General features: G+C 55.4%; 1 protein-coding gene across 1 annotated transcript; it reads left to right on the forward strand.

Moving 5' to 3' along the window:
• Window positions 1–7,779: 7,779 nt before the first annotated feature.
• On the forward strand, window positions 7,780–21,943 carry FCSK (fucose kinase). Its single transcript, XM_045533979.1, has 24 exons — window positions 7,780–7,835; window positions 8,512–8,615; window positions 8,969–9,120; window positions 9,891–9,941; window positions 10,932–11,057; window positions 11,433–11,505; window positions 11,919–12,016; window positions 12,373–12,453; window positions 12,965–13,084; window positions 13,267–13,438; window positions 13,775–13,887; window positions 14,396–14,497; window positions 14,611–14,781; window positions 15,235–15,299; window positions 15,611–15,981; window positions 16,683–16,893; window positions 17,062–17,228; window positions 17,310–17,531; window positions 17,923–18,066; window positions 18,221–18,340; window positions 19,955–20,142; window positions 20,231–20,330; window positions 20,857–21,080; window positions 21,271–21,943. The coding sequence occupies exons 1-24, from the start codon at window positions 7,780–7,782 to the stop codon at window positions 21,355–21,357; spliced, it is 3,318 nt and encodes a 1,105-aa protein (XP_045389935.1). The 3' UTR covers window positions 21,358–21,943.
• Window positions 21,944–22,189: the final 246 nt, after the last annotated feature.

Raw genomic sequence — 22,189 nt, forward strand, 5'->3', positions numbered from 1 at the left:
AACTCCTGACCTTAAGTGTTCCTCCTGCCTTGGCCTCCCAGAGTGCTAAGATTACAGGCATGAGCCACCATGCTGGGCCCAGAGAAACAGTTTTTTAAAGGCCATACAAAAAGCAGAAGAACGGTGGTGATTAAAACAGAAGTCATTTGTCCATTTGTGCCCCATCCTAGTGCCCTGGGGGATTCATTTCAAGAGACCCACTTCCCACCGACCTTCCATGCACTGATCAGCCTTCTCCAAAGTGTGCTACATTATGGGCCCTGTGCCACGCTTCTTTAGAAAAGGGTTCCTAATCTCAGGTGCTTATGAAATGCCTTCTAGATTAGCCTGATGGTTCCTCATGCATATTGGTATATTTTTTCCTTAGCTCCTGAGAGCTGTGACACCCCATTAGCAACAAGCACACGTGGACCCAGATCTTGCTTTTTTCTTTCTTAGATTGAGGTAAAATTCACACAACATAAAACAAGCCATTTTAAAGTATACAACTTAGTGAAGTTAGTATATTCGCAATGTTTTGCAGTCAATACCTCTATCTAGTTGCAAAACATTTTTATTACCCCCAAAGAAAACCTTGTACCCATTAAGCAATCACTCCCTATTCTCCTCACCCCCAGCCCCGGGCAACCACAAACTTGCTTTCTGTCTTTATGGATTTACCTAGATACTATTCTAGATATTTCATATAAACGGAATCAGACAATATGTGGTCATTTGCATTTGAATTCTTTCACTTCATTCTTTTCTATGGCTGAACAACCTTCCATTTTATGGATATACCACATTTTATTTATCTATTATATTGGATTTTAAAAACCATGAGAAGAAAATAAACATGTCTACCTTTGTTTAATGGATCTGTACCATCTCCACAGCAACACTTATTAACATCCTACAGAATCACCCTTTGGAAAATGCTCCACAAAATATTTGGCTTTGGCTTTGGGAGAAGGAGCCACTTCATGATAAAATATACTTAATAGCTCTCCAGAAAGCGTTCGCTGTTTGGTTAGTCTATCAAGTCTGCGTTTTGATTAGTTTTGGTTTTATTTAAACATAAGTAAAACCTGTACATGAGCTGTCTATTTGTTTTCTTTGCTGTGCGGCCTGGCATGATTGGTGGCTCTGGGGGCCACCTGGGCTGTTCTTTCTGCAATGGCCTTACGTTCTTGGAGGAAACATTGCTGAGTAGTCTCAGCACAGGCAGATTTGTCGCACGTCAGCTCCCTGATACTGTGGACCAGGAACGTCTGGAAGCCACTAGGCAGCATGTGCTTTGTTTTCTTGCCGCTCCCATAACCGACTGTTGTTGGGCATCAAGATCTGACCCCTGAATCTTCTCCACACTGTGTTGTGAATACCTCTGCGTTTCTGCCAGTTACCCTTCATTTTGACATATCGGTCTGACTGATGCCAGGTGAACTTCTTGTCCTCTTTTCTAGGATCTTGGGCTTCGAGAGGGGTGTGAGGGCGGCCACGATGGCTGCCACCTCCGTAGGCAGCGCCAAGGAAACCACAGCAGGCTGTATGACATTGTGTGCCCATGCGGTGTTGTACACTTAAAAATCTATTAAGAAGTTGGAGCTGTGTTAAGTGTTCTTTACCATAATAATAATAAAAAAAAACACAAACAAACCAAAACCATACCAGTTGTTTCATTTTTCTCTTTGGAAGACCCAGAAGGAGCGTTTAATATCCTCTCTCCATTTTCTTCCCTCGGTTTTCATTTCTTTAGTCCCCCCTACCCTCCTTTAGGAGATGTCCCACCCTGGGACATCCCTTTACACTGATGGTGCACCTGTTCCCAGTGTGGTGAGTGTTGGGTGCTAATGGCTCACAGTTTCACCCTTCTCTAGAGAACTGTCCTCAGCCCTTGTGAGCTTTTTTGCCCAGAGATGCCTGGAAGTTATGTTCCTCGATCCCCCACCTCCTAGCAGCCCACAGCTCGGGAATGACTGATACGGGGTACAAAGTCCAGCTCCCTTGCTTCTGAGATGGATAAACTTTGTGATGTATTTTACGCTCTAGAGTTCCCTGCAGGATCAGACTGAGGCTGGACTTAGGTGAGCTCACATCTTTGCTTGGCTTCTTTCCCTGCCCTATCCTGCTTTCCTCTCTGCCCCGGAAATCACTTGCACAAGATCCCTGTCTCAGGCTCTGCATCTAGGGAACCTAACCTAAAATATCCCTGTGGGGAGTCCTGGCTCCCAGAGGGATTTCCTGCTACCAGGAGCAGCCACACATCTCGCCTCCTCCAAGAAGCACCCCCAGACCTTCACCCTCATACTCTGGCACTATGTTTGTTTAACAATAAGGAAGTTGGATGCCTACTCTGTGCCAGGCTCTGTAATAAACCTTTTATGCACATTAACTCATCGAATCCTGCCAACATCCTGTTAGGTAAATACTATTGTTTGTTTTTTTATTTTTTTATTTTTCATTTCAGCTTATTATGAGGGTACAAAAGTTCAGGTTATATATATTGCCCATGCACCCCCCCATCTCCCCGGTAAATACTATTGTTATCTCATGGAAGGAGCGGAGGCTCAAAGAGGTTGAGTGGCTTGTTCACACAGTAAGAAAGTGGAGCTGGGAGGATTTGTTTGCTTTCAAACTCCTGGATTTAATGCCTCGACTCTACCCTATAACCTCAGAACTTTTTTTTTTTAATGGCTTTATATACCCCAGGCAATCTGACCAAGTGCAGAGTAGAAAGCTACATTTTTGTGTCTGCTACTGATAGACTGCACTGAGAGCTTCATTTTGCTAAAAACCTTCCTTGAGTCTCTTTGCGTCTCAGTTGCAATGATTAGGGTGGCCTTGGAGCCACCCCTTCCCCTTCCCCCAAACCCTGCTGCCCTAGGAGGTGGGGTGGAGCCCTTTGCCTCTTAGCTCCTCGAGGGCACATTCTGTGTTCCTGAGCCCGGGCCAAAGCTGCAGTTGCACCCATGGCTGCCACCCACTCCACCGCAGAGCCTGGGACCTGCAGTGCTGAGAACAGCAGCAGTGGGAGGCAGCTCATCACTTCCCTGGAGGCCTCCTGGGTGCACAGGAGAAAGAGCAGCACTGCAGTGGGGGAAGGCGAAGCGACCTGGGCCAAGTGAAGGGGGGGTGACTCCACTGGGAAAAGACCAAGGGAAGGAGAGAGATTGTTGGTAGGTGGCAGGTTGATGTGAGGTGAGCGGGAGACTGCTCTTCACACATTCATTCACTCACTCAACAAATTGTTTTTAACCACCGATAACGTCCTCTGCACTGTTCTAGGGCCTGAGAATACAACATCCTGCTTTAATGGAGCAGGATGGGAATGACAACAATAATCATAATAATGGTTAATTTGTTTTCACTTGGCAGTGAGTTTGTAAAGGTTAATATTTTTTGAGCACTTCCTATGGGGTCAAGCATTTATCTTATCCTCACAACACTCTCAGGCATTTGATACTATTATTAACCCATTTTACAGATGGTTACACAGAGTTAGAGCAGGGTCCCCCATCTCCATTGAGACGGAGGGTAGGGTCTCCCAGGCTCCCTACTAACAGCAGTAGAATCGGAAACTAGATTCTTAGTAATAAAAATTCAGACGATACAGATTAAGCTCAACTTCTCCTTGTCCATCCCATCCTTGGCAGTCTTGCCCCAGGATGCTCTCCTCTCTGTTCCTGTGCATAACCCATAATATATGTCCATACATACTATTTTTGACATGAGTGGCTTCCCTTACATACTTTGTTAGGTAGATAGTGAGGATCTCCGGCTCTTCTCGGGACAAGGGTTCCCTGCTTTGGTGCTATCTTGAGCAATTGCTCCACCTGGGAAGAAGGATAAGGCACTCCATTTTGGTGCTGTCCCACCCTTAATCCTATCCTGAGCAACTGCTATACCTGGGGAAGGAGGGAATCCTTTATCAATCTCGGAATTCCCAGGTGCATTGGTACAGTGGTGAGCATAGCTGCCTTCCAATCTGGGAATTCCCCAGCCCAGGCAAGGTAGGATTTAGAAAGTGCTCTAGAGTAACCTAAGGGTAATTATTATGCCATTAGCTTGAATCTGCATTGTGGTTCAGCCCCCCACAAAATGGGCTTTCTTAGAGGGAGCTCCTATATATACCTGAAGATGGAATTTTTTTTTTTTTTTTAGACAGAGTCTTGCTTTGTTGCCTGGGCTAGAGTTCCATGATGTCAGCCTAGCTGACAGCAACCTCAAACTCCTGGGCTCACGTGACCTCCTGCCTCAGCCTCCTGAGTAGCTGGGACCACAGGCACATGCCACCACACCTGGCTAATTTTTTCTGTCTATTTTTAGTAGAGACGGGGTCTCGCTCTTGCTCAGGCTGGTCTCGAACTTCTGACCTCAAGCAATCCTTCCGCTTTGGCCTTCCAAAGTGCTAGGATTACAGGTGGGAGCCATTGCGTGGATGGAATTTTGAGGACACCTGTTGATCATCTTGTAATATTCCACACTGCCCAAGAGCCCGCCCCCGGGCTGGGCCAATAAAAGGAAACAACCAGAGAGTGAGTCGGTGAGTGAGTGGGTCTGTTTCTATCCGCGGAGACAGACCAGACGATAAAGAGCTGCTGGTGTGAAACTGCTTCCTGCCTGGGGTCACTCCGTCCTATTGGCCCTGCTGGTGATTTTTCCAAGCAAGGAGTCAGAGGACCAGGATAATAGTGGACTTGACACTTTCGTGTGTCTGGTCGTTCTTTGGCCAAGGGCAGACTGCCTTCCTGAGGACTCGTTCTGCAACTTGCTTCTTTTCCCTTAACAAAACAAAATGTCTCGAACATCGTTCTATACTGTACATATTGATCTGCCTTGTTCTAAATGCTGCATAGCATATTCCATTGCATGGATGTGCCTATTTTAGTTTTCCAGTATCCTAGAGAGACCCTGGGGTGTTTCCAATTTTCGGCTATGACAAACAACGCTGTCATTCACAACTTTTCCAAAAGCTCCGCAGATCCTCTTCCTACTGCTGAATTGTAAAGTTTCTTCCCGAAGGACCCACGTGATGAAACCAGCGAAAGCACTGCCGACTGCAAATCCAACTGTATCTGCTTCTGCTGGGGCACGAATGTGATTGCCCCCGCCCCCCATTGGGTTTTTCTCCCGAGGAAAACGGCGACCCCTGGCCCGGGCCGGAGGGGTTAAAAAAAAAAAAAAAAAAATCCCCAAACCAGAAAACCAACACTCCCAAACCTGGAACAGCGAGTCCCAGAAAAATGGGCCTGTGTCTTTAAGACCCATGGACCTCTGGGAGTTGTAGTTTCGCTGGCCACCCGCGCGGCCCTCCCGCCCCTCCTTCTTTCTGGATATGAAGACCCACTGCCTTTTTGGAAAGCGCTGCCCTGACGGTACCCGCTGGCCCGCGGTAGCTCGCCGCGTGTCTTTTCGAGGTGGACGGGTGGGGAGCGAGCCCGCCAGGGAGGCAGAGGTGTAAAACTACATTTCCCAGCGTGCGCCGGGGTGGGGGCGGGCGGCCCGCTTTAAAGAGCCCGCCCCGCGGAACGCCGGGCGGCAGCAGGTACGTCGGTCCCCGCTACGCCCCAGTGCCCCCGCGGTTTCCCGGTGCGCTCTCCCTAGTCGGGAGCACCGCGCTGGACCACGAGCCACCCGAGTCCTGACAGGGAAGAGTCTCCGGGAACTTTGCCCGCCCCGTTGGAGCCCACCTGCTGTAGGAGGTGTCTGGTGTCCCGCCTGCCCTTGGCCTGGGACTGGGTCTTCCGGCGGGAGCCCCGCGACCTGGCCGGTGCCGGGACCTGCGCACGCCCGGGACGGGGAGGGTGCGGGGCCCAGACTCCTCACACCTGAGCCAGGTGGGGCTCTCGATGCCGGCGCTGCTCTGATTTTGCTTTGAGGCCGAGCTTCCTGACTCAGTTTACTCTGTCAAGGCTCAACGTTGTGCACGAATCTCAGTGATACACTGTTGTGTAATCTACAACACGATTTTGCCCCCAATCCACTTCTTTCTGTCCGTTACTAAGAAGGCAGCAAATCAGAGTCCTCCGAGTCCTCCGTGAGCCCATTTTTTCTCTTTAAAGCTCTAAAATGCGCAAAGACCTTGGCCCACCTCTCCAAAAAGCGTGTATGAAGGAGGCCTTATTTTATTCCACATTTAGTTCCCCCACCCTATCCCAGTCTTGGAGGACAGCCTGTGGCTGAGGACATGAAGAAGTATTTCATCTTGACCTTAGCAGATGAAGTTCTGTTGAAAGCGGGCAGAATATTAGAATAATTAGGGGCCTGTATTCTTTTCTAAGATTTCTGTGCAAATGTCAGGTGTGACAGAGGGGGCAGAGACTCCAAGAGAAATGTCTTGTTTCTACAGCGTGATTAAGAGCATGAACCTTTGTGTTGGACACACCTGGCCTGCCTGTACTAGCTGTGTGTGACCTTAGGCAGCCTGCTTGGCCCTTTAAGCTATAGTTTCTTTCTTGTCTACAGCTTTGGAGATAACATCCAACTCTTAGGGCCGTTGGGTGGGTCATATGAGCCGATTCTGCAATGCCTTTGGCATAGTCCCTGAAGAAAGCACTGTGTGTTATTTCCCTGTATCCTTCTACCTTTTGCTGATCTGGCATGGGGTGCCCCTCAGCCTTCCTTGATTTCCCCAGGCCTTCCCTAATTTTTTTCTTCTTCAGGGCCATTTTTGACACAAAGAATATTTCAGAGCTTTTAGTCCCTCCTGTTTCAGGTCCAGGTTAAATTCTCCTGCTCCTTCCGGCGAGGGAGGGATGGATAGGAAGTTTCGGACTGCAGTTTGGTTCTAAGTTTTGGGGTGCTGGGGAGTCCTGAACCCAAAGCTGCCTGTCAGGGGAGTCTGGGATCTTGCAGGAATAGACGTGCCTCTGTATCGCTGCTGTGCTCAGTCACTGGCTGGGAGCGGTTGGTGAGAAGAGTGGCCTCCATGTGCGCAAGGTGGGGGATTCAGATTGGAGCAGCTGGGGGCATCTGTCAGTTGCACTCCCTGCTAGAGGAAACCGAAGGGTGAGTCGCAGCCCTTCACAGGGAAGGCCAGGATCTCCCCTTCTGGGCTCAGCTGGGAACAGAGCAATTTCTGCTACTGATGGAGGAGGCCTTTCCTGAAAGCATGGGGGAGTGTGGGTGTTGCTAAGTGGTCGTGTCCTGTCAGCCTTAACTGTAGGCTTGGTGGCAGCAGAATCTGTCCTGAGAAGAAACTATTCCCAGGTTCAGGTTTTCTGTGGGCTTTTGGCTGGGACGTGGGCTGACCATTGGCAGCATGCTCAGGGCACATCTCAGACAGTGGCATGTGACTTGCTTCCACTGTCCCTCCCCTTGCTGAGCTTTAGGGGCTGGAGGGAAGAGGTGGTGGATGGGCTGCTTCGTTGGACAGCAGTGGGAGTCCTGCCGGAGGTGAATGCCAGGGGACTCCAAGGGATTCATCCACAGGTGGTCTTGGGAGGCTCTGGAGTCACACTGCTTCCCCATTTGGCATGAGTGTTGGTGGTGTTGCAGGGGTGAAGCCATAGCTTTGGCCTCGCTTTGCCCCTGCTTGATCAGACTGCCTTGGAGCAAGGTGGCTGACAGGTAGTGTTGCTGCCGCTTCTGGCTTAGAGCATCTGTGAGGGGAGGTCCCTGTGCAGGTGCTGTTGGCACCCTGCCCAGACCCCCTTACGCAGGCTGGTACCCCCTCCCACAGCTTGCAGCTTGCACGTGGGCTCCTCACAGCTGCCCCCTTCTCCAGGGAGTCGCCCTCAGCTGAAGGAGCCAGGGAGGTTAGACCCTCGCTCTCTCCCTCCCTCCAGCTCACAGCCGGTGATGGAATGGCAGTGGGGCGGCGCTGGTGGTACAGAAAGGGCAGCCCCTTGCCTAAGGTGGGCCCAGCTGTCACCTCGTCCTGCTTCCTCACTTCCTTCCTCCTCAGGAAATCGCATGCACTCGCATTTTAGAACAGCACCATGCCCTTACCATGTGACCCAGCAATCCGACCCCAGGTGTCCACCTAGAGAAATGAAGCCACCTGTACCCAAGGTTTATAGCAGTTCATGACTGCACAGAGCTGGAGACAGCCCTGATGCCTTTCAGGGGGTGAATGGAGAAACAGGCCGTGGCATATCCATGCCAGGGAATGCTGCTCTGTGGGAAAAAAGGATTGGGCTATTGAAAAGTGCGAGAACTCGGCTGAATCTCAGAGGCATTATGTTGGATAAAAGAAGCTAATCTCAAAAGATTATATTCCAAATATTTTACAATTGAAGAAAAAAAATTTTTTTTAGAGATAGGGTCTCACTATATCGCCCAGGCTAGACTCGAACTCCTGGGCTCCTGCCTCAGCCTTTATTTGACATTTTTGAAAAGACAAAACTATAGCTGTGGGGAACAGATCAGTGGTTATCAGGGGTTAGGGATGGAGGAAGGATAGCAGGAAGAAGTTTTTTGGGTGCAGATAGTGGCATGTGTTAAGATTTATAGGACTGTATGCAAAGAGGAATCAATTTTAGTATATGATAATTTAAAAAATATTCACATACATCCGTATTGCTCCCTCAGGAAGCCCTTCCACTTGGCCAGAATGGAGCAGCCGAAGGGGGTTGATTGGACCGTTGTCATCCTGACGTGTCAGTACAAGGACAGCGTCCAGGTTTTTCAGAGAGGTAGGTGATGCCCCCTTCTCTGCTTGCTCCTAACAGAAAACCCCCTCCCCGTCCTCGCTATATCCCTACAGCCCCAGAGCCAGGCAGACCTGGGTTCAAACCCAGATCCTACTTCTTCCCAGCCACATGACCTGATACACATCATGCCACTTGCTTGTGTCTCAGTTTTCTCATCTGTAAGATGGGAGTGATAGTACTTCTCTCACAGAGTTGGGGAGAGAGCTAGTGAACTACTACATGAAAAGCCAGGACGTGAAAGAAGATAAAATAGCGACCGTTAGTAGGCTTGCTCGGGTGCTCTGGAGCAGGGCCGGGAGGTGGAGGGCAGGTCTCAGCGCATGTTCTGACCGCAGAGCTGGAGGTGCGGCAGAAGCGGGAGCAGATCCCAGTGGGGACGCTGTTACTGGCCGTGGAGGACCCCGAGATACGGGTGGGCAGTGGAGGAGCCACTCTCAACGCCCTGCTGGTGGCTGCTGAACACCTGAGTGCCCGGACAGGCTTCACTGTGAGTGTTCACGAGGGCCAGCCCTCGGCCCCATGTCTCTGTCAGAACCAGATCATTTCCGAAATCCCCAGCCCTTGTGGCTTCATCGCCCTGGCCGATTCAGCATTGGCTTCAGTTTTCTTATCTATAAATGGGGCCTTCGTCTCTGCCCTGCCATCCGGGCGAGGGCAGAAGCCAGGGCCAGCTTTTGCAGTGTTTTTAGAAAGTCAAAATGAGGCTTTATGGCTTCTCTTGAAGAGTTCAAAGATCTTGCCACCTTGGGCTGTCACTCCCACATGGCAGCTGTTCACTGGGACTGAGATGCAGCTGGCCCCTTTGGGCAGGCCGTGTGGGTCAGTGTCCCCTCTGGGCCCACGTCTTAGATGCATCCGGCCACTTCGCTCAGTCATCTTGCCCGCGTGGTGTGCTGGCATGCAGAGTGAGGATAGTCACAGGCGTGGACGTGCTCTGGTGATGGAGGTGGCACCTGCAGGGGAAGGGGACCACTGTGTGGCTGCCACAGAGCTGACTTCCCACTAGACACACATTCAGCCAGCCCTGAGCTGTTGCCTGCAGCCTCCCCTCAAAAGAGGGAGCAGGGAGGTGGCCCAGGCGGAGGGCCATCGGCTCCCTTATCCTTGCCTGCCTGTGGCCATTGGTCTTGACCTTGCCTTTGTCCCTTTGGTACCTGAGTGGATTTGTGTTGGGTTCCTTCCCTGGACAGTAGGGTGCCACATTCTGGTGCCATGTGCCCGAGGCCTCTGTCCGTAGAGCTCTCCCGTCCCCGACAGGTGGTCACGTCTGATGTCCTGCACTCGGCCCGGATCCTCATTCTGCACATGGTAAGTGGCACTCGGGGCAGGGGCCACGCAGAAGGCCAGAACCCCGATCCTCAGGGTTGAGCAGGACTTTAGGGGTGTCCTGCTGTTGTGTGTGTGCACAAGATGTTCATTGTGCAAATCCAGAAGAATCGGAATCAGAATCAATCTCTAAATGTCAAAGAATTGAGAACAGGCTGAATATTAACATGTACTGCACATCCTCCCAATGGAATAGTAGATTAAAAGGCCCATCTAACTCTGTGTGAATCGACCAGGAACAGAGCTTGTCAGTTTCTGTGACCTTGGGCAAGTCATTTGACCTTTGCTAGGCTTCAGTTTCTGTATACTTTATAAATCTATAAAATGAGGAGGGCGACAGTTCTTCCTCCATGGGGACGTGCTGAGATGATCCACGTAAATGCTTAAAACAAGGCCTGGCTCACTCAGTGACAAGGCCGGCGACAGAAGTTTGTACAGAATGATCTCAGTTTTTTAATGGGAATTTTTTAAAATTGGAATTTTGATTGAGATAATTATAGATCCACATGCAAGAAATAATACAGAAAGAAGGCTTGGTAGACTTTGCCCACATTCTCATAATTATAACATTTCGCAAAACTGTAATATAAGATTGTCATAGTATAATACTGACATTGATTCGGTCCCTAATATATTTTACTTATACTCTGTGTGTGTGTTAAGTTCTTTTCCAAATGATCTCATTTTTGTAAAAAAAAAAAAAAAGGTAAAGCGTGTGTGAGCAGTAGTCTTATAGGATATACCTCAAAATGAGGGCAGTGGTTAGCGTCCCTGAGGGATTGGGTTTCTTTTTGAATACTTGCAGTTTCTAATTTTTTATAATCATGTTAATTTTAAAAATTAGAAAATGTTTTCCTGGTGTTTCCTTTTATAGCAGACGTCCCCTAGACTCTGTGCTCTGCCTGCACAGCTAATGAGCTGTCCCCAGGCTCTCTGTCCCAAGGGCTTCCTCACCAGTCCCCACCCCCACAGGGCCGAGACTTCCCCTTCGATGACTGTGGCCGGGCCTTCACCTGCCTTGCTGTAGAGGACCCCCAGGCCCCCGTGGAAGCCCTGGTCTGCAACCTGGACTGCTTGCTGGACATCATGACCTACCGGGTGAGGCCGGGCGGTGGCCCCTGGAGCCTCGTCCCAGATAGAGCCATTTCTCTCCCACTGCACCCCCAGCTGTAGTCTGCGCTGGCTCAGCTGGGGGGCACCTGGAGGAATGGTTTTGGGGGTACCCAGAGTTAGTGAGAGCTTCAAGAGTTAGTCTCGGTCACATTGGGGGAAGGTGTGCCCCCAACCCCCACCCAACCTGGGGCCATGCCTTCCCCCAATGCGACCAAGACTAATTCTTGTCTTGGAGGTTAGTTCAGCAGTGCAGGGCCCTTGGGGAGGGTGGCTGCTAGGGCACAGACAGCCAGGCCGAGCCCTGGCTGGGGGAGAGCAGAGGAAGGGCTGGGTGTGGATCTGTTCTCTCTCCCCCTGCAGCTGGGTCCAGGCTGCCCGCCAGGCGTGTGGGTCTGCAGCACCGACATGCTGCTGTCTGTGCCTCCAAATCCAGGTGAGCCTGAGACGGCCTGGGACCTCCTTCCCTCGCCAGCAGTGAGAAGCCCGCTCTGCCTAGTTATAGCTTGCTCTGTCTCTGGGCCCGGCCCACTGCCCTCTTCAGAAGGGAAGCTGTAGGGTATGGAGAATGAAGCCCAGACCAAGAGGCAGGGCTTCCCCTGCTGGGCCTCAGTCTGCCTGTCTGTATAATGGACATAAATACCCTTGCTGTGCCTCGGAGCTTTGTTGGAAGAACTTTGAGAAAAGAGGGTTGTCATTGTCCTAGAGAAATGTCCATTTGGCTTTGGAAATCATATTTCCCTTTTAGAGGTGCCCAAATACCCCAGCCCTGGGCTCTTGAGTCCTGGCTGGGGATTCCCTGCCTCGGTTTGGGGCCTCTGGCGGCCTCCTGATTGCCTCACCCCACAGGGATCAGCTGGGACGGATTCCGGGGAGCCAGAGTGATCGCCCTTCCAGGGAGCCCCGCCTATGCTCAGAAGCATGGTGTCTACCTCGCTGACTCCCAGGTAGTGCCTCCAGGGGCAGGGCACGGGCCGCCAAGCTGGCCGGGTGGCCTTCCAGCCCTGTGCACTGGGCAACCTCTCATCCTGGATTTCCAGTCTCGACGAGTTTCCTCACTCACTTGATCTTGCCAAAAATGCATTTCACGCTGACTGGCCGCCAGGTTCTGCCCGGGCTCAGAGGCTGTGAAGACATTTAAAGGCTGCCCTCCACCGTCCCAGTGTGGAAGTCTCCAGCACCTGCCAGACTTGAGTCTGAGTTTTCACCTGGAGAAGTCCCTTGCTGTGGCTGGGGCTGGGGCTGGGGCCCCCTCCTGGATCCTATCTTGCTCCTTCCCTGTCTCTTTTCTTCCCCCACCCAGGGCTTCGTGCTGGACATTTACTACCAGGGCACGGAGGCAGAGATTCAACGGTGTGTCGGGCCTGATGGGCGGGTGCCACTGGTATGGCTTCTGGGCCAGGTTGGGGATCTTTGGGGTCCTTATGGGACAGGGAGGGAGGGTTTGCTTTCCTTCCAGAGGCGGAGCCCTACTCCTAGAAGATTCCAGGACAGATTAGAGCCAGAATCTGAGGAAGGGGTGATCTGGGAGCTCAGGGTCTTGCCCTGAACCGGAAAGCCTGGAACTGGCGAGGCAGAGGATGCCACTGGGAAGTCTAGAGCCAGACTTGGGGATGCTTCTAGAAGGAAGGACCAGGATGGGAGCGGTGGGGAAACCCGGGACTGGACCCTGGCGGGGAAGGTGGGGATCGAGGTTCGGGAGAAGGCCTGAAGGTGCAGGCTGTTCCAGAAGGTGCCTGGTGGGGGCGGCCCCAAGTAAGCCTGGAGTCCGGGTGCTCGAGTGGCCCAGAGACCAGGTGTGCCTGGTGTGGCCCCCGGCCTCGCTTGGCCCATCTGCATGTGTCCTCCCCAACTCATGCCAAGGCCCCCACCTGACCTATTTGGGGACCCTCCAGGTCTCTGGGGTTGTCTTCTTCTCAGTGGAGACTGCTGAGCACCTGCTAGCCACCCACGTGAGCCCGCCCCTGGACGCCTGCACCTACATGGGCTTGGACTCTGGAGCCCGGCCTGTCCAGGTGACTGGGGGAGGGCAACTGGAGGGCCTTGGCCCCGGGGGCGAGGTGCTGTGTGACCTCGGCCAGCCCCTTCCCCTCTCTGGGGCAGAGTCTCTGAGGCTGGGACTGCCCCAGCTCAACCTCGGAACTCCGGGGCGCAGCCGCTGCGCTGCCAACAGCTGTGCTTCTTCCCCTGGCCCCAGCTGTCTCTATTCTTCGACATCCTGCTCTGCATGGCTCAGAACGTGAGCAGGGAGGACTTCCTGGTGGGGCGGCCCCCGGAGTTGGGGCAAAGGGACGCGGACGTAGCAGGTTATCTGCAGAGTGCCCGGGCCCAGCTGTGGAGGGAGCTTCGTGATCAGCCCCTCACCATGGGTGGGTACCGCCTCTCGGCTCTCTGGGGTGGAGAGACCTCGGGAGTGAGGCCCCAGCACGAGGACTGGACAGTTACCCTGTCCCAGGCCAGAGCCCTCCACTGAGCTCACTGTCTTCCTGTCTTTTGTCTATTCCTGGGCTCCAGTCCCAGGCTGTCTACTTTCTGGCTGTGTAGCTTTGGGCAAGTTTTTGAACCTCTCGACCTCAGCTTCCCCATGGGCCTGACATTGGCTGATGTCGCCATGCCTGCCGTCCTGGTGTCTGCTGGCAGGAGGCCAGCCTGGCACCTGAGCCGCAGCAGGCATTGTGTTGGGGTCAGTACTTGTGTCTTTACAGCATATGTCCCCAACGGCAGCTACAGCTACATGACCTCCTCAGCCAGTGAGTTCCTGCACAGCCTCACGCTCCCCGGGGTCCCCAAGGCCCAGATCGTGCACTCCCAGGTGGAGGTGAGACCTCCCTGCCCCTCGGAGGTGGCTGCTGGGTATCTGGGCTCAGGCGGGATGTGGGCTCCAGGGAAGGGAATAGCCCGTGCCTGGAACAGATTGCCTGAGTGTGGGCACTGGCGGCCCAGAGAGGCTAAGTAAGTTGCCTAAGGCCACAGAGCCATGAAGTGGCCAAATCAGGATTCTGGTCGAGGTCTGCCTGATTGAGAAGCTACAGAAGACTTTTCTGCGAGGCTTGCTTAGGGCAGGCACGTTTGAGGTGGTGGGACTGGGTCAGTGCCCTGGTGTTAAGGAAGGGGGCAGGCAGGGTACAGAGGTGGCACTCAGGGTGGCCGTGGTTGGGGTAGAAGAAGCCTCAGGCTGGGGCCGGGGCAGGTACAGAGAGGAATCTGGCTGGCCAAAGGCACAGGGGGCAGCAGGCCCTGACACTCTGCGCCCAGGTGCTGGGCTCTGGGAGAGGGATGGGTGGCCCCCACCCTTGGCCCTCATGCTGCACCCCCTGGCTGCACAGGAGCTGCAGCTCCTGGCGGCCGGGAGCTCCGTTGTCAGCTGCCTGCTGGAGGGCCCCGTCCGGCTGGGTCCTGGGAGTGTCCTGCAGCACTGCCACCTGCAGGTGAGGTCTGAGAGCAAGGGCGGGTGAGTGGGGCCAGGGCAGCCAGCGTCCCGTGTGTGCTGGGGGGTGCTGGACGCCTGCCCACCCGGGACGCTTGCCCTCTCCCCTGCCAGGGCCCTGTTCACATCGGCGCCGGCTGCTTCCTGAGTGGCCTTGACACGGCCCAGTCCAGGGCTCTGCATGGCTTGGAGCTGCATGACCTTGTCCTCCAGGGACACCACATGCGACTCCATGGCTCTCCGGGCCGTGCCTTCACCCTCGTTGGCCGTCTGGACAGCTGGGAGGTAGGCACCCGTGTTATATCCCCCATCTTCAGGCTTTGGGGAGCCCCAGGGGACCCTGGCTGGAGCAGTGGGCTGTGAGGAGGTGTGGCCGGTACAGTCTCAACAGGCCTCTGCGTGCCTGCTCTCATCTACTCCGCGAGGTGGGCTGGGTAGGGATTTTTATCCCCTGTTTGTAGTCTGGAGACAGGTTCAGAGAGGGAGGTGACCTGCCTTGGGCCACAGAGCCAGTTACGGTGGCTCGGGCCTGGAACCCAGGGTTCTGCTCCAAATGCCAGGCCCCTGGGCAAGAGTATTGAGGCTCGCAAGGCTTGCAGCAGTGTTTCAGAACTTGCTGGAGTGTGTGCCCACATCTCTCTTCCTGTCCTCTCGGAGCAGCTCCCAGGCCTCTGGCTGAGTGTCTCTAACCCCTTCCTGTGGCCCCGCAGCCCTGACTGCTTCCTCCTCTTCTCCCAGAGGCAGGGGGCAGGCACATACCTCAACATGTCCTGGAGGGAATTCTTCAAGAGGACAGGCATTCGGTGAGGTTGATGGCCCCTGCGGGGCAGCTAGGGTGGGCCCTCTTCCAGGCACACTCCTCCTCCTGCCTGGGCAGCGCCGGCCCCTACCGTCCACTGGGCCTGGGGTGGTTTTCGGCAGCTTGATTCTCTCCAGCACTTTCCTTCTGGGCAACTTCAAGTCTCTGGCTGTGCTTAGACTTCGGGATTCCTGTTCAGTGGCCTGGGAAAAGGAGGCAGGGCGGCTCGGCCTCCCCCACTGAATGGCCCTCTTGTGCCACCTCTGGAGGAGTTTGTCAGGGCTTCCCTCCTAATACGCCCTCTCCCCGCATCAGAGACTGGGACCTGTGGGACCCAGACACGCCCCCCGAGGAGCGTTGCCTTCTCAGTGCCCGCCTCTTTCCCGTGCTCCACCCCTCGAGGGCCCTGGGGCCCCAGGACGTGCTGTGGATGCTGGACCCACAAGAGGATGGGGGCGAGGCCCTACGGGCCTGGCGCGCCTCCTGGCGCCTGTCCTGGGAGCAGCTGCAGCCCTGCGTGGACCGGGCTGCCACACTGGCCTCCCGCCGGGACCTGTTCTTCCGCCAGGCCTTGCGGAAGGCGCGGCACGTGCTGGAGGCCCGGCAGGACCTCAGCCTGCGCCCGCTGATCCGGGCTGCTGTCCAGGAGGGCTGTCCTGGGCCCCTGCTGGCCACGCTGGACCAGGGTGAGTGTGCTGGGGAGTCAGACCAGGGTCACCTGCCCTCTAGACCATCAGCGTGAGGGCACTAGGGAGCCATGAACTGCTAAAGTAGAGAGACACACTGGAGTTTACTTTTAGGTTTCTGGGAAGCTTCAGCCCTGTCGTGGGGTTTGGTCAGAGGTTGAGGCTGAGGCTCTGGGTCTCGTGCACGTCGGCAAACCCCGCATGTTCCGTACTGGGTGCCAGGATGTGGGTGGGTGCAGAGCTCCAGCAGAGCCCCCGAGGGATGTGGGCAGCTCTCCCTGAAGTCCCAGGCACACTGCTTGGGGGCTCAGAGCCTTAGCCTGATAAGCAGCATCTCATAAATGGTCCCAGGGGCTGTTGGACACTGTCCCTATTTAATAACTTACCCAGAGCCACACAGCTAGTTGGTGGTGAGGCTGAGACTTGAACCCAGGTGGTTTGACCCCAGAGCCTGAGCTCTTAACCACTGTGGGCATCCTAGGTAGGCGTAAAGGGGCACATTTGGGCGGGGGCTGGCAGGATGAGAAGAGCTTCACCAGGCAGAGGGTGGGGGTGCATTTACAGGCAAGGATGTATCTTGAGCAAAAGCCAGGAGGGGTGAGGGGTCTGGAGCATTTGGGGGGTCCCTTGAGTAGTCTTTCAGGGAAGAGGGTGTCGGGGGCAGGCCCCCCTCCTTGCCACCCTGATTCCTGGTCCCTCAGTTGCAGCTGGGGCAGGAGACCCCGGTGTGGCAGCGCGGGCGCTGGCCTGTGTGGCCGATGTGCTGGGCTGCATGGCAGAGGGCCACGGGGGCTTACGGAGTGGGCCAGCTGCCAACCCAGAGTGGATGCGGCCCTTTTCGTACCTGGAACATGGAGACCTGGCGGGGGGTGTGGAGGCACTTGCCCAGGAGAGGGACAAGTGGCTGAGCAGGTAGGTGCTAATGAAGTCTCCAGCTGTCAAGGGAAGTGGCCCCTGATGGCGGAAGCCCAGAGAGAGGTGGGGTACCTTTGGGTCATCCAGGGCAGTCAGATCCCCAAAACCAGGCAATGCACCCCAGCCCGGGTCTCCATGCCGCCACCTCTCCTTTCCTCCTGGCAGGCCGGCCTTGCTGGTGCGAGCGGCCCGCCACTACGAGGGGGCCGGGCAGATCCTCATCCGCCAGGCTGTGAAGTCAGCCCAGTGCTTCGTCTCCACGGAGCCGGTGGAGCTGCCGGCGCCTGGGCAGTGGGTGGTGGCTGAGTGCCCGGCCCGCGTGGATTTCTCTGGTGAGTGGGGGTGCGGGTAGCCACCCCCCAAGCTAGGCTGGCAGCCCCCGTGACCAGCTTGGTCTTGCTGAACTGCCACAGGGGGCTGGAGTGACACACCACCCCTCGCCTATGAGCTCGGCGGGGCGGTGCTGGGCCTGGCTGTGCGCGTGGATGGCCGCCGGCCCATCGGGGCCAGGGCACGCCGCATCCCAGAGCCCGTGCTGTGGCTGGCGGTGGGGTCTCGGCAGGACGAGATGGCCGTGAGGATACCGTGCCGGAGCCTGGAAGACGTGCAGGATTACTGCCAGCCCCACGCCCCAGGTCAGGGGACCCCAGGACATTGGCAGGTGGGGACGGCACACACAGCCGGCTGGGGGATGGGGACAGAACCTAGAGACCCCTCCGTGGAGGCCTGCAGGCCACTGGGGCCTGGCCTGAGGGGCGGCCAGTCTGGCGGAGGAGCCCTGAGGGAAAGGAAGGGCCTGGATGTTACCCTGCCCACGCACACGCAGACACAGGAAGTAGAGATGACACATTTTTCCATGTCGAGGAGCCCAAGGCCCTTTTGTGGCTTGGGGATGAGGCTTGCACTGCTGCTGGCCTTTTGTCCCACCAGATGAGCCCCGCACTGGACCGGGAAATTGCAGGGGCGGGGTGTCTGTGTCTACCTATGGAGACCAAATTTCCTTGCTGTGCGCCTGTCCCTCTCTAGGGGCCCTGCTGAAGGCGGCCTTCGTCTGTGCGGGCATCGTGAGCGTCCACTCGGAACTCCCGCTGAGTGAGCAGCTGCTCCGCACCTTCGGGGGTGGCTTTGAGCTGCACACCTGGTCTGAGCTGCCCCATGGCTCTGGCCTCGGTGAGCACGCCCTGTCCCTTGCCAGCCACCTCCTGTCACAGCCCTCCAGCCTTGCCCGTGACCCCCCTCCCTGGCCTCTGCCCTGACGGGGAGTGGGACAGGACTGGGCCGGGTGGAGTGTTTCATGCCTGGGATCCTCCTTCACGCCCCACAGGCACCAGCAGCATCCTGGCCGGTGCCGCCCTGGCTGCCTTGCAGCGGGCCGCGGGCCGGGTGGTGGGCACGGAGGCCTTGATCCATGCGGTACTGCACCTGGAGCAGGTGCTCACCACAGGTATGGGACTGCCCGGGGCTTGGGGGGAGGTCACCGACACTTTCCCAAGGGCTTGTAGGGGGCTCCCCTGGATTTGCATGTGATCAGCCAACAGCCACATAACCATACTGCTCCCTGAAATGGTTACAGTTTGCTTCTTATTACTTTGACCTCTGGTGGCTTTCAGCTTGACATGTACTACCTCAGGTGTTTCATGGGCACCTACTAAGTGCCAGATTCTGTGCTGCCCGTTTCATGTTAGGCATTGGCCAGTACCAGGTGCTGTTCTTGGTGACTCTGCCCCTCTTCAGAGCTGTCCCTTAGACAAGGCTGGGCAGAGCTGGTTTGGACTTGCAGCCTGTCCTTCTGGCACCATGCCCCTCCCTTGGGCTGTGACCATCTGTGCCTGCTACCCCTGCCCCGGCCATATGGTCGGGCAGCAAGGGCCCAGCATCGGCTATGATCTGATGAATGTCACTAGCACCGGGCTTCTCTCTCCTCCTGGCCACGTGCCTTCCCCTGGAATCCATGCACAGGACAGAGCCGCCAGAGGCTTGTCTGGTTCCAGATCTTCGGTGCTCTGTTCATCTCAGGATGCCAGGCCTCATCTGCAGTGTGACTCTGGAAGGAAACTGCTGCAAAGATGGACAGATGTCTTATGGGGTCTTTTCCTGTCACTTTGCAGCCCAGCCTCCTCCTTTCATTGTAATGACTCACATCCTACCATAGGTAGTTGTTAGCAAAAGAACCAAGTGGCGGGACTTTCAGTTTTCTTTTGAGGTGTACCATTCAAGTTCTTCATTTGGTCAACTGACAACTATTTATTGAGAATCCACTCTCTTGTGCCGCGGAGATAAAATGAGCACAGATAGGGTCCTTGCTGTCTATTAGAGACAGACATTAATCAATAACCACTCTAGTGAAGGTGTAATTACAAACTGCACCAAGTGCTCTGAAGGAGAGGGGCACAAGTGAGCTCTTGACATTTCGGGCCCTGTGCTACCACCGTGTTTTGGCTATACGGTTCCAGATGCCTCCTGCTATTTGCATTTTATACTTTAAATCCCAACAGGCCCTTCCCCAAATATCAAGGGCGTGTCCCAGAAGGAGCTCAAGTTTTGTCATTTTTATGTAGCTGCAAGGGGAACGAGAGATCCATACCTTTCATTACTAAAGGAAGATGTAAACAGGCTCTTTCAAGTTAGAGAAAGATAAGAGACGCTGGAGAGCTGCTTTCCAACGTGAACACTGCATCAGGAAGGACAGGCTGCAGGGGGAGGACTGTGTCACTTCTCCTCTGGTCAACACTGTCCTAGGGAGTGCAGAGGTTTAGTGTAAAATCTTTACCCTTTGATGTGCTTTATCCCAGTGCTAATTACACACTAGGTTTGCAACAAAACTCAAGCTTTGGGGATTCCAAGCTTGGCTCTGGACTGAAGCCCTTTCCCTGCTGGGATTGTCCTGCTGCCAGGACTGGGGACAGAAGCTACATAGCTCACCTGTCCCATGGAGTTGGCGGAAGCTACCTTTCTTTCCATGCTGGTCCCAGCCAGGGGTGCAAGGCTGGGAGCCTGGGCTGGGGAGAGGGAAGTTGGGCAGATAGGCTCCAACAGTGACAGGGCCCTGGTATCACAGGAGGTGGCTGGCAGGACCAAGTGGGTGGCCTAATGCCTGGCATCAAGGTGGGGCGCTCCCGGGCTCAGCTGCCGCTGAAGGTGGAGGTGGAAGAGATCACTGTGCCTGAGGGCTTTGTCCAGAAGGTCAACGACCACCTGCTCCTGGTGTACACCGGCAAGACCCGCCTGGCACGGAATCTGCTGCAGGTGAGCCCCAGCCCCAGAACAAGGGAGGGAGGCAGGTGGCTCAGCCTGGCCCGGATCCTCCGTCACCTCTCTCCTGCCCCGTCTGCAGGATGTGCTGAGGAGCTGGTATGCCCGGCTGCCCGCCGTGGTGCAGAACGCCCACAACCTGGTGCGGCAAACTGAGCAGTGTGCCAAAGCCTTCCGCCAAGGTGACGTGCTTCCTCCAGGGGAGGTCAGGGCGTCAGGAGCCAGGAGCTTGTGGGAGTCAGAGGCTGGGGTCCTTTGCAGGCTTGGCGCAGGGCCCAGATAGTCGGCCCCTGGGAACAGAAGCCTATTGTCTGTCCTCTCTGGGGTCTCACGTAGGCGGGAGCCATATCTCAGGACAAAACTTGCATGGTGGGAGAGGCCCCCCAGCCCCACTGACAGGAAGCAGATGGGGGAAGAGGCTTGGCCCCGTGGCTGAGTTCCAGGGGGGTCAGAGCTGAACAGGGCTCCCGGCGTGTGGCTGCACGGTTCACTTGATACTGACTGCTGGGCACTGTGTTAGTCACTTTACGAACATTAGTCCCCAAACAACCCTGTGATGTGGGCTTTATTACACCTGTTTCCAGCCAGCACTGGCACCGGGGTTCTTAACCATGTCTGGGTCAGTAGTGCCTCTTGGCTCTTGATTTAGTCTACAGATGGGTGTTGGCCTTGACCCAGGCACACCACTCCACTCTGCCCTCCCCGCAGGAAGCCTGCCCCTGCTGGGCCAGTGCCTGACCTCTTACTGGGAGCAGAAGAAGCTCATGGCGCCAGGCTGTGAGCCCCTGGCTGTGCGGCGTCTGATGGATGTCCTGGTCCCTCACGTGCATGGCCAGAGCCTGGCAGGGGCAGGTGGTGGGGGCTTCCTCTATCTGTTGACTAAGGAGCCGCGGCAGAAAGAGGCTTTGGAGGCTGTGCTGGCCAAGACCGAGGTACCCGATGGGGTTGGGGTTGGTAGTTGGTGGGGTAAGAGATCTCACTGTGGCCCACCAGCTAGCCAGGGGCTGTATCTGTAAGCCCCCCTATCCCTGCAGCCTCAGTCCAGCCTCCGGGAGGCCTGAGATTTTTCCATATCCCTCTAAATACCTCCTGTCGTGTCCTGTCTTTTCCTGTCCTGTCCAGGGCCTTGGGAATTGCAGCGTCCACCTGGTGGAAGTGGATACTCAGGGCCTGAGCCTGAAGCTGCTGGGCTGTGAGGCCTCAACCTGATGCCCGTTCCCACGAGGCTGGTCCTTTGCTGCAAGGAAACCTGGAGCTGCAGCGGCCCCTCCCTCCCTCCCCCCACGGGAGTTCTCTGCCTCCTACTCCTCAGCCACCTCTGCGCATCTGCTCCCAAAGCAAGCAGACTTGGCAAGCAGAGACGGTGCTTGGGATAGGACTGTGACCTGGCTGACAGCAGCCTTCGCTTGGCCTCTATACTACTTGGACATAGGAAGGTCCTAAGCTTAGTGTCCTATGTGGCCTTTACCAATCCCATTGCCCAGCTTGGGCCCTGGAAGATGACAACCAGCCTTAGCATATGGCTGGGGGTCCCTAGGTAAGGCCAGCCCTGACGTGGTCCTTTGAGTCATTTTCTGTGGCCTTCCTTAGAGGTGTAGAGACTTCACGCTCAACCCTCATGAGAGACCGAGAGTGAGGGTGGGGGTCCATTGCCAAGTCTGTGGCAGTGAGCCGATGAGTCACTGTCAACCCAGGCCTTAACCAGCAACACTAAGGACTGTGCCAAGTGACCTGGTGCCGGTGGGCAATGGGTTCTGTGATATGCTTAGAATAAATTCACTGCCCTTCCAGGTTATCCTCATAAAGTATTTCTTGTTCTGCTGGGAGCAATTCCCGCTTCCCCCAGCACTGTGGGAAACTGCCCCTGCGATGATCCAGCTTGTGGTGCTGAGGGCCCAAGGGTGGGGACGAGGGTCCAGGACGGGATGAGGGCTCCTGCCGTCACGTGGGGCCTGCGGTGGCTGTGCACCGCTCCGGGTGTGGGAATAGGCTGAAGCTTTAGGCTTTTGCCTTCACACTTCAGCACAACTGGTGGACCTGC

The sequence above is a fragment of the Lemur catta genome, chromosome 20 (assembly GCF_020740605.2).
Source record: "Lemur catta isolate mLemCat1 chromosome 20, mLemCat1.pri, whole genome shotgun sequence".
In the NCBI taxonomy this organism is placed as follows: Eukaryota; Metazoa; Chordata; class Mammalia; order Primates; family Lemuridae; genus Lemur; species Lemur catta.

What these genes read in the sequence shown, in the direction of transcription:
- FCSK (XM_045533979.1), top strand. Translation starts at nt 7,780, where the DNA reads ATGGAATGGCAGTGGGGCGGCGCTGGTGGTACAGAAAGGGCAGCCCCT. An exon ending in GCCCCATGGCTCTGGCCTCG is followed by an intron (nt 18,067 to 18,220) that starts GTGAGCACGCCC and finishes CACGCCCCACAG; the next exon opens with GCACCAGCAGCATCCTGGCC. An exon ending in TGGCACGGAATCTGCTGCAG is followed by an intron (nt 20,143 to 20,230) that starts GTGAGCCCCAGC and finishes CCCCGTCTGCAG; the next exon opens with GATGTGCTGAGGAGCTGGTA.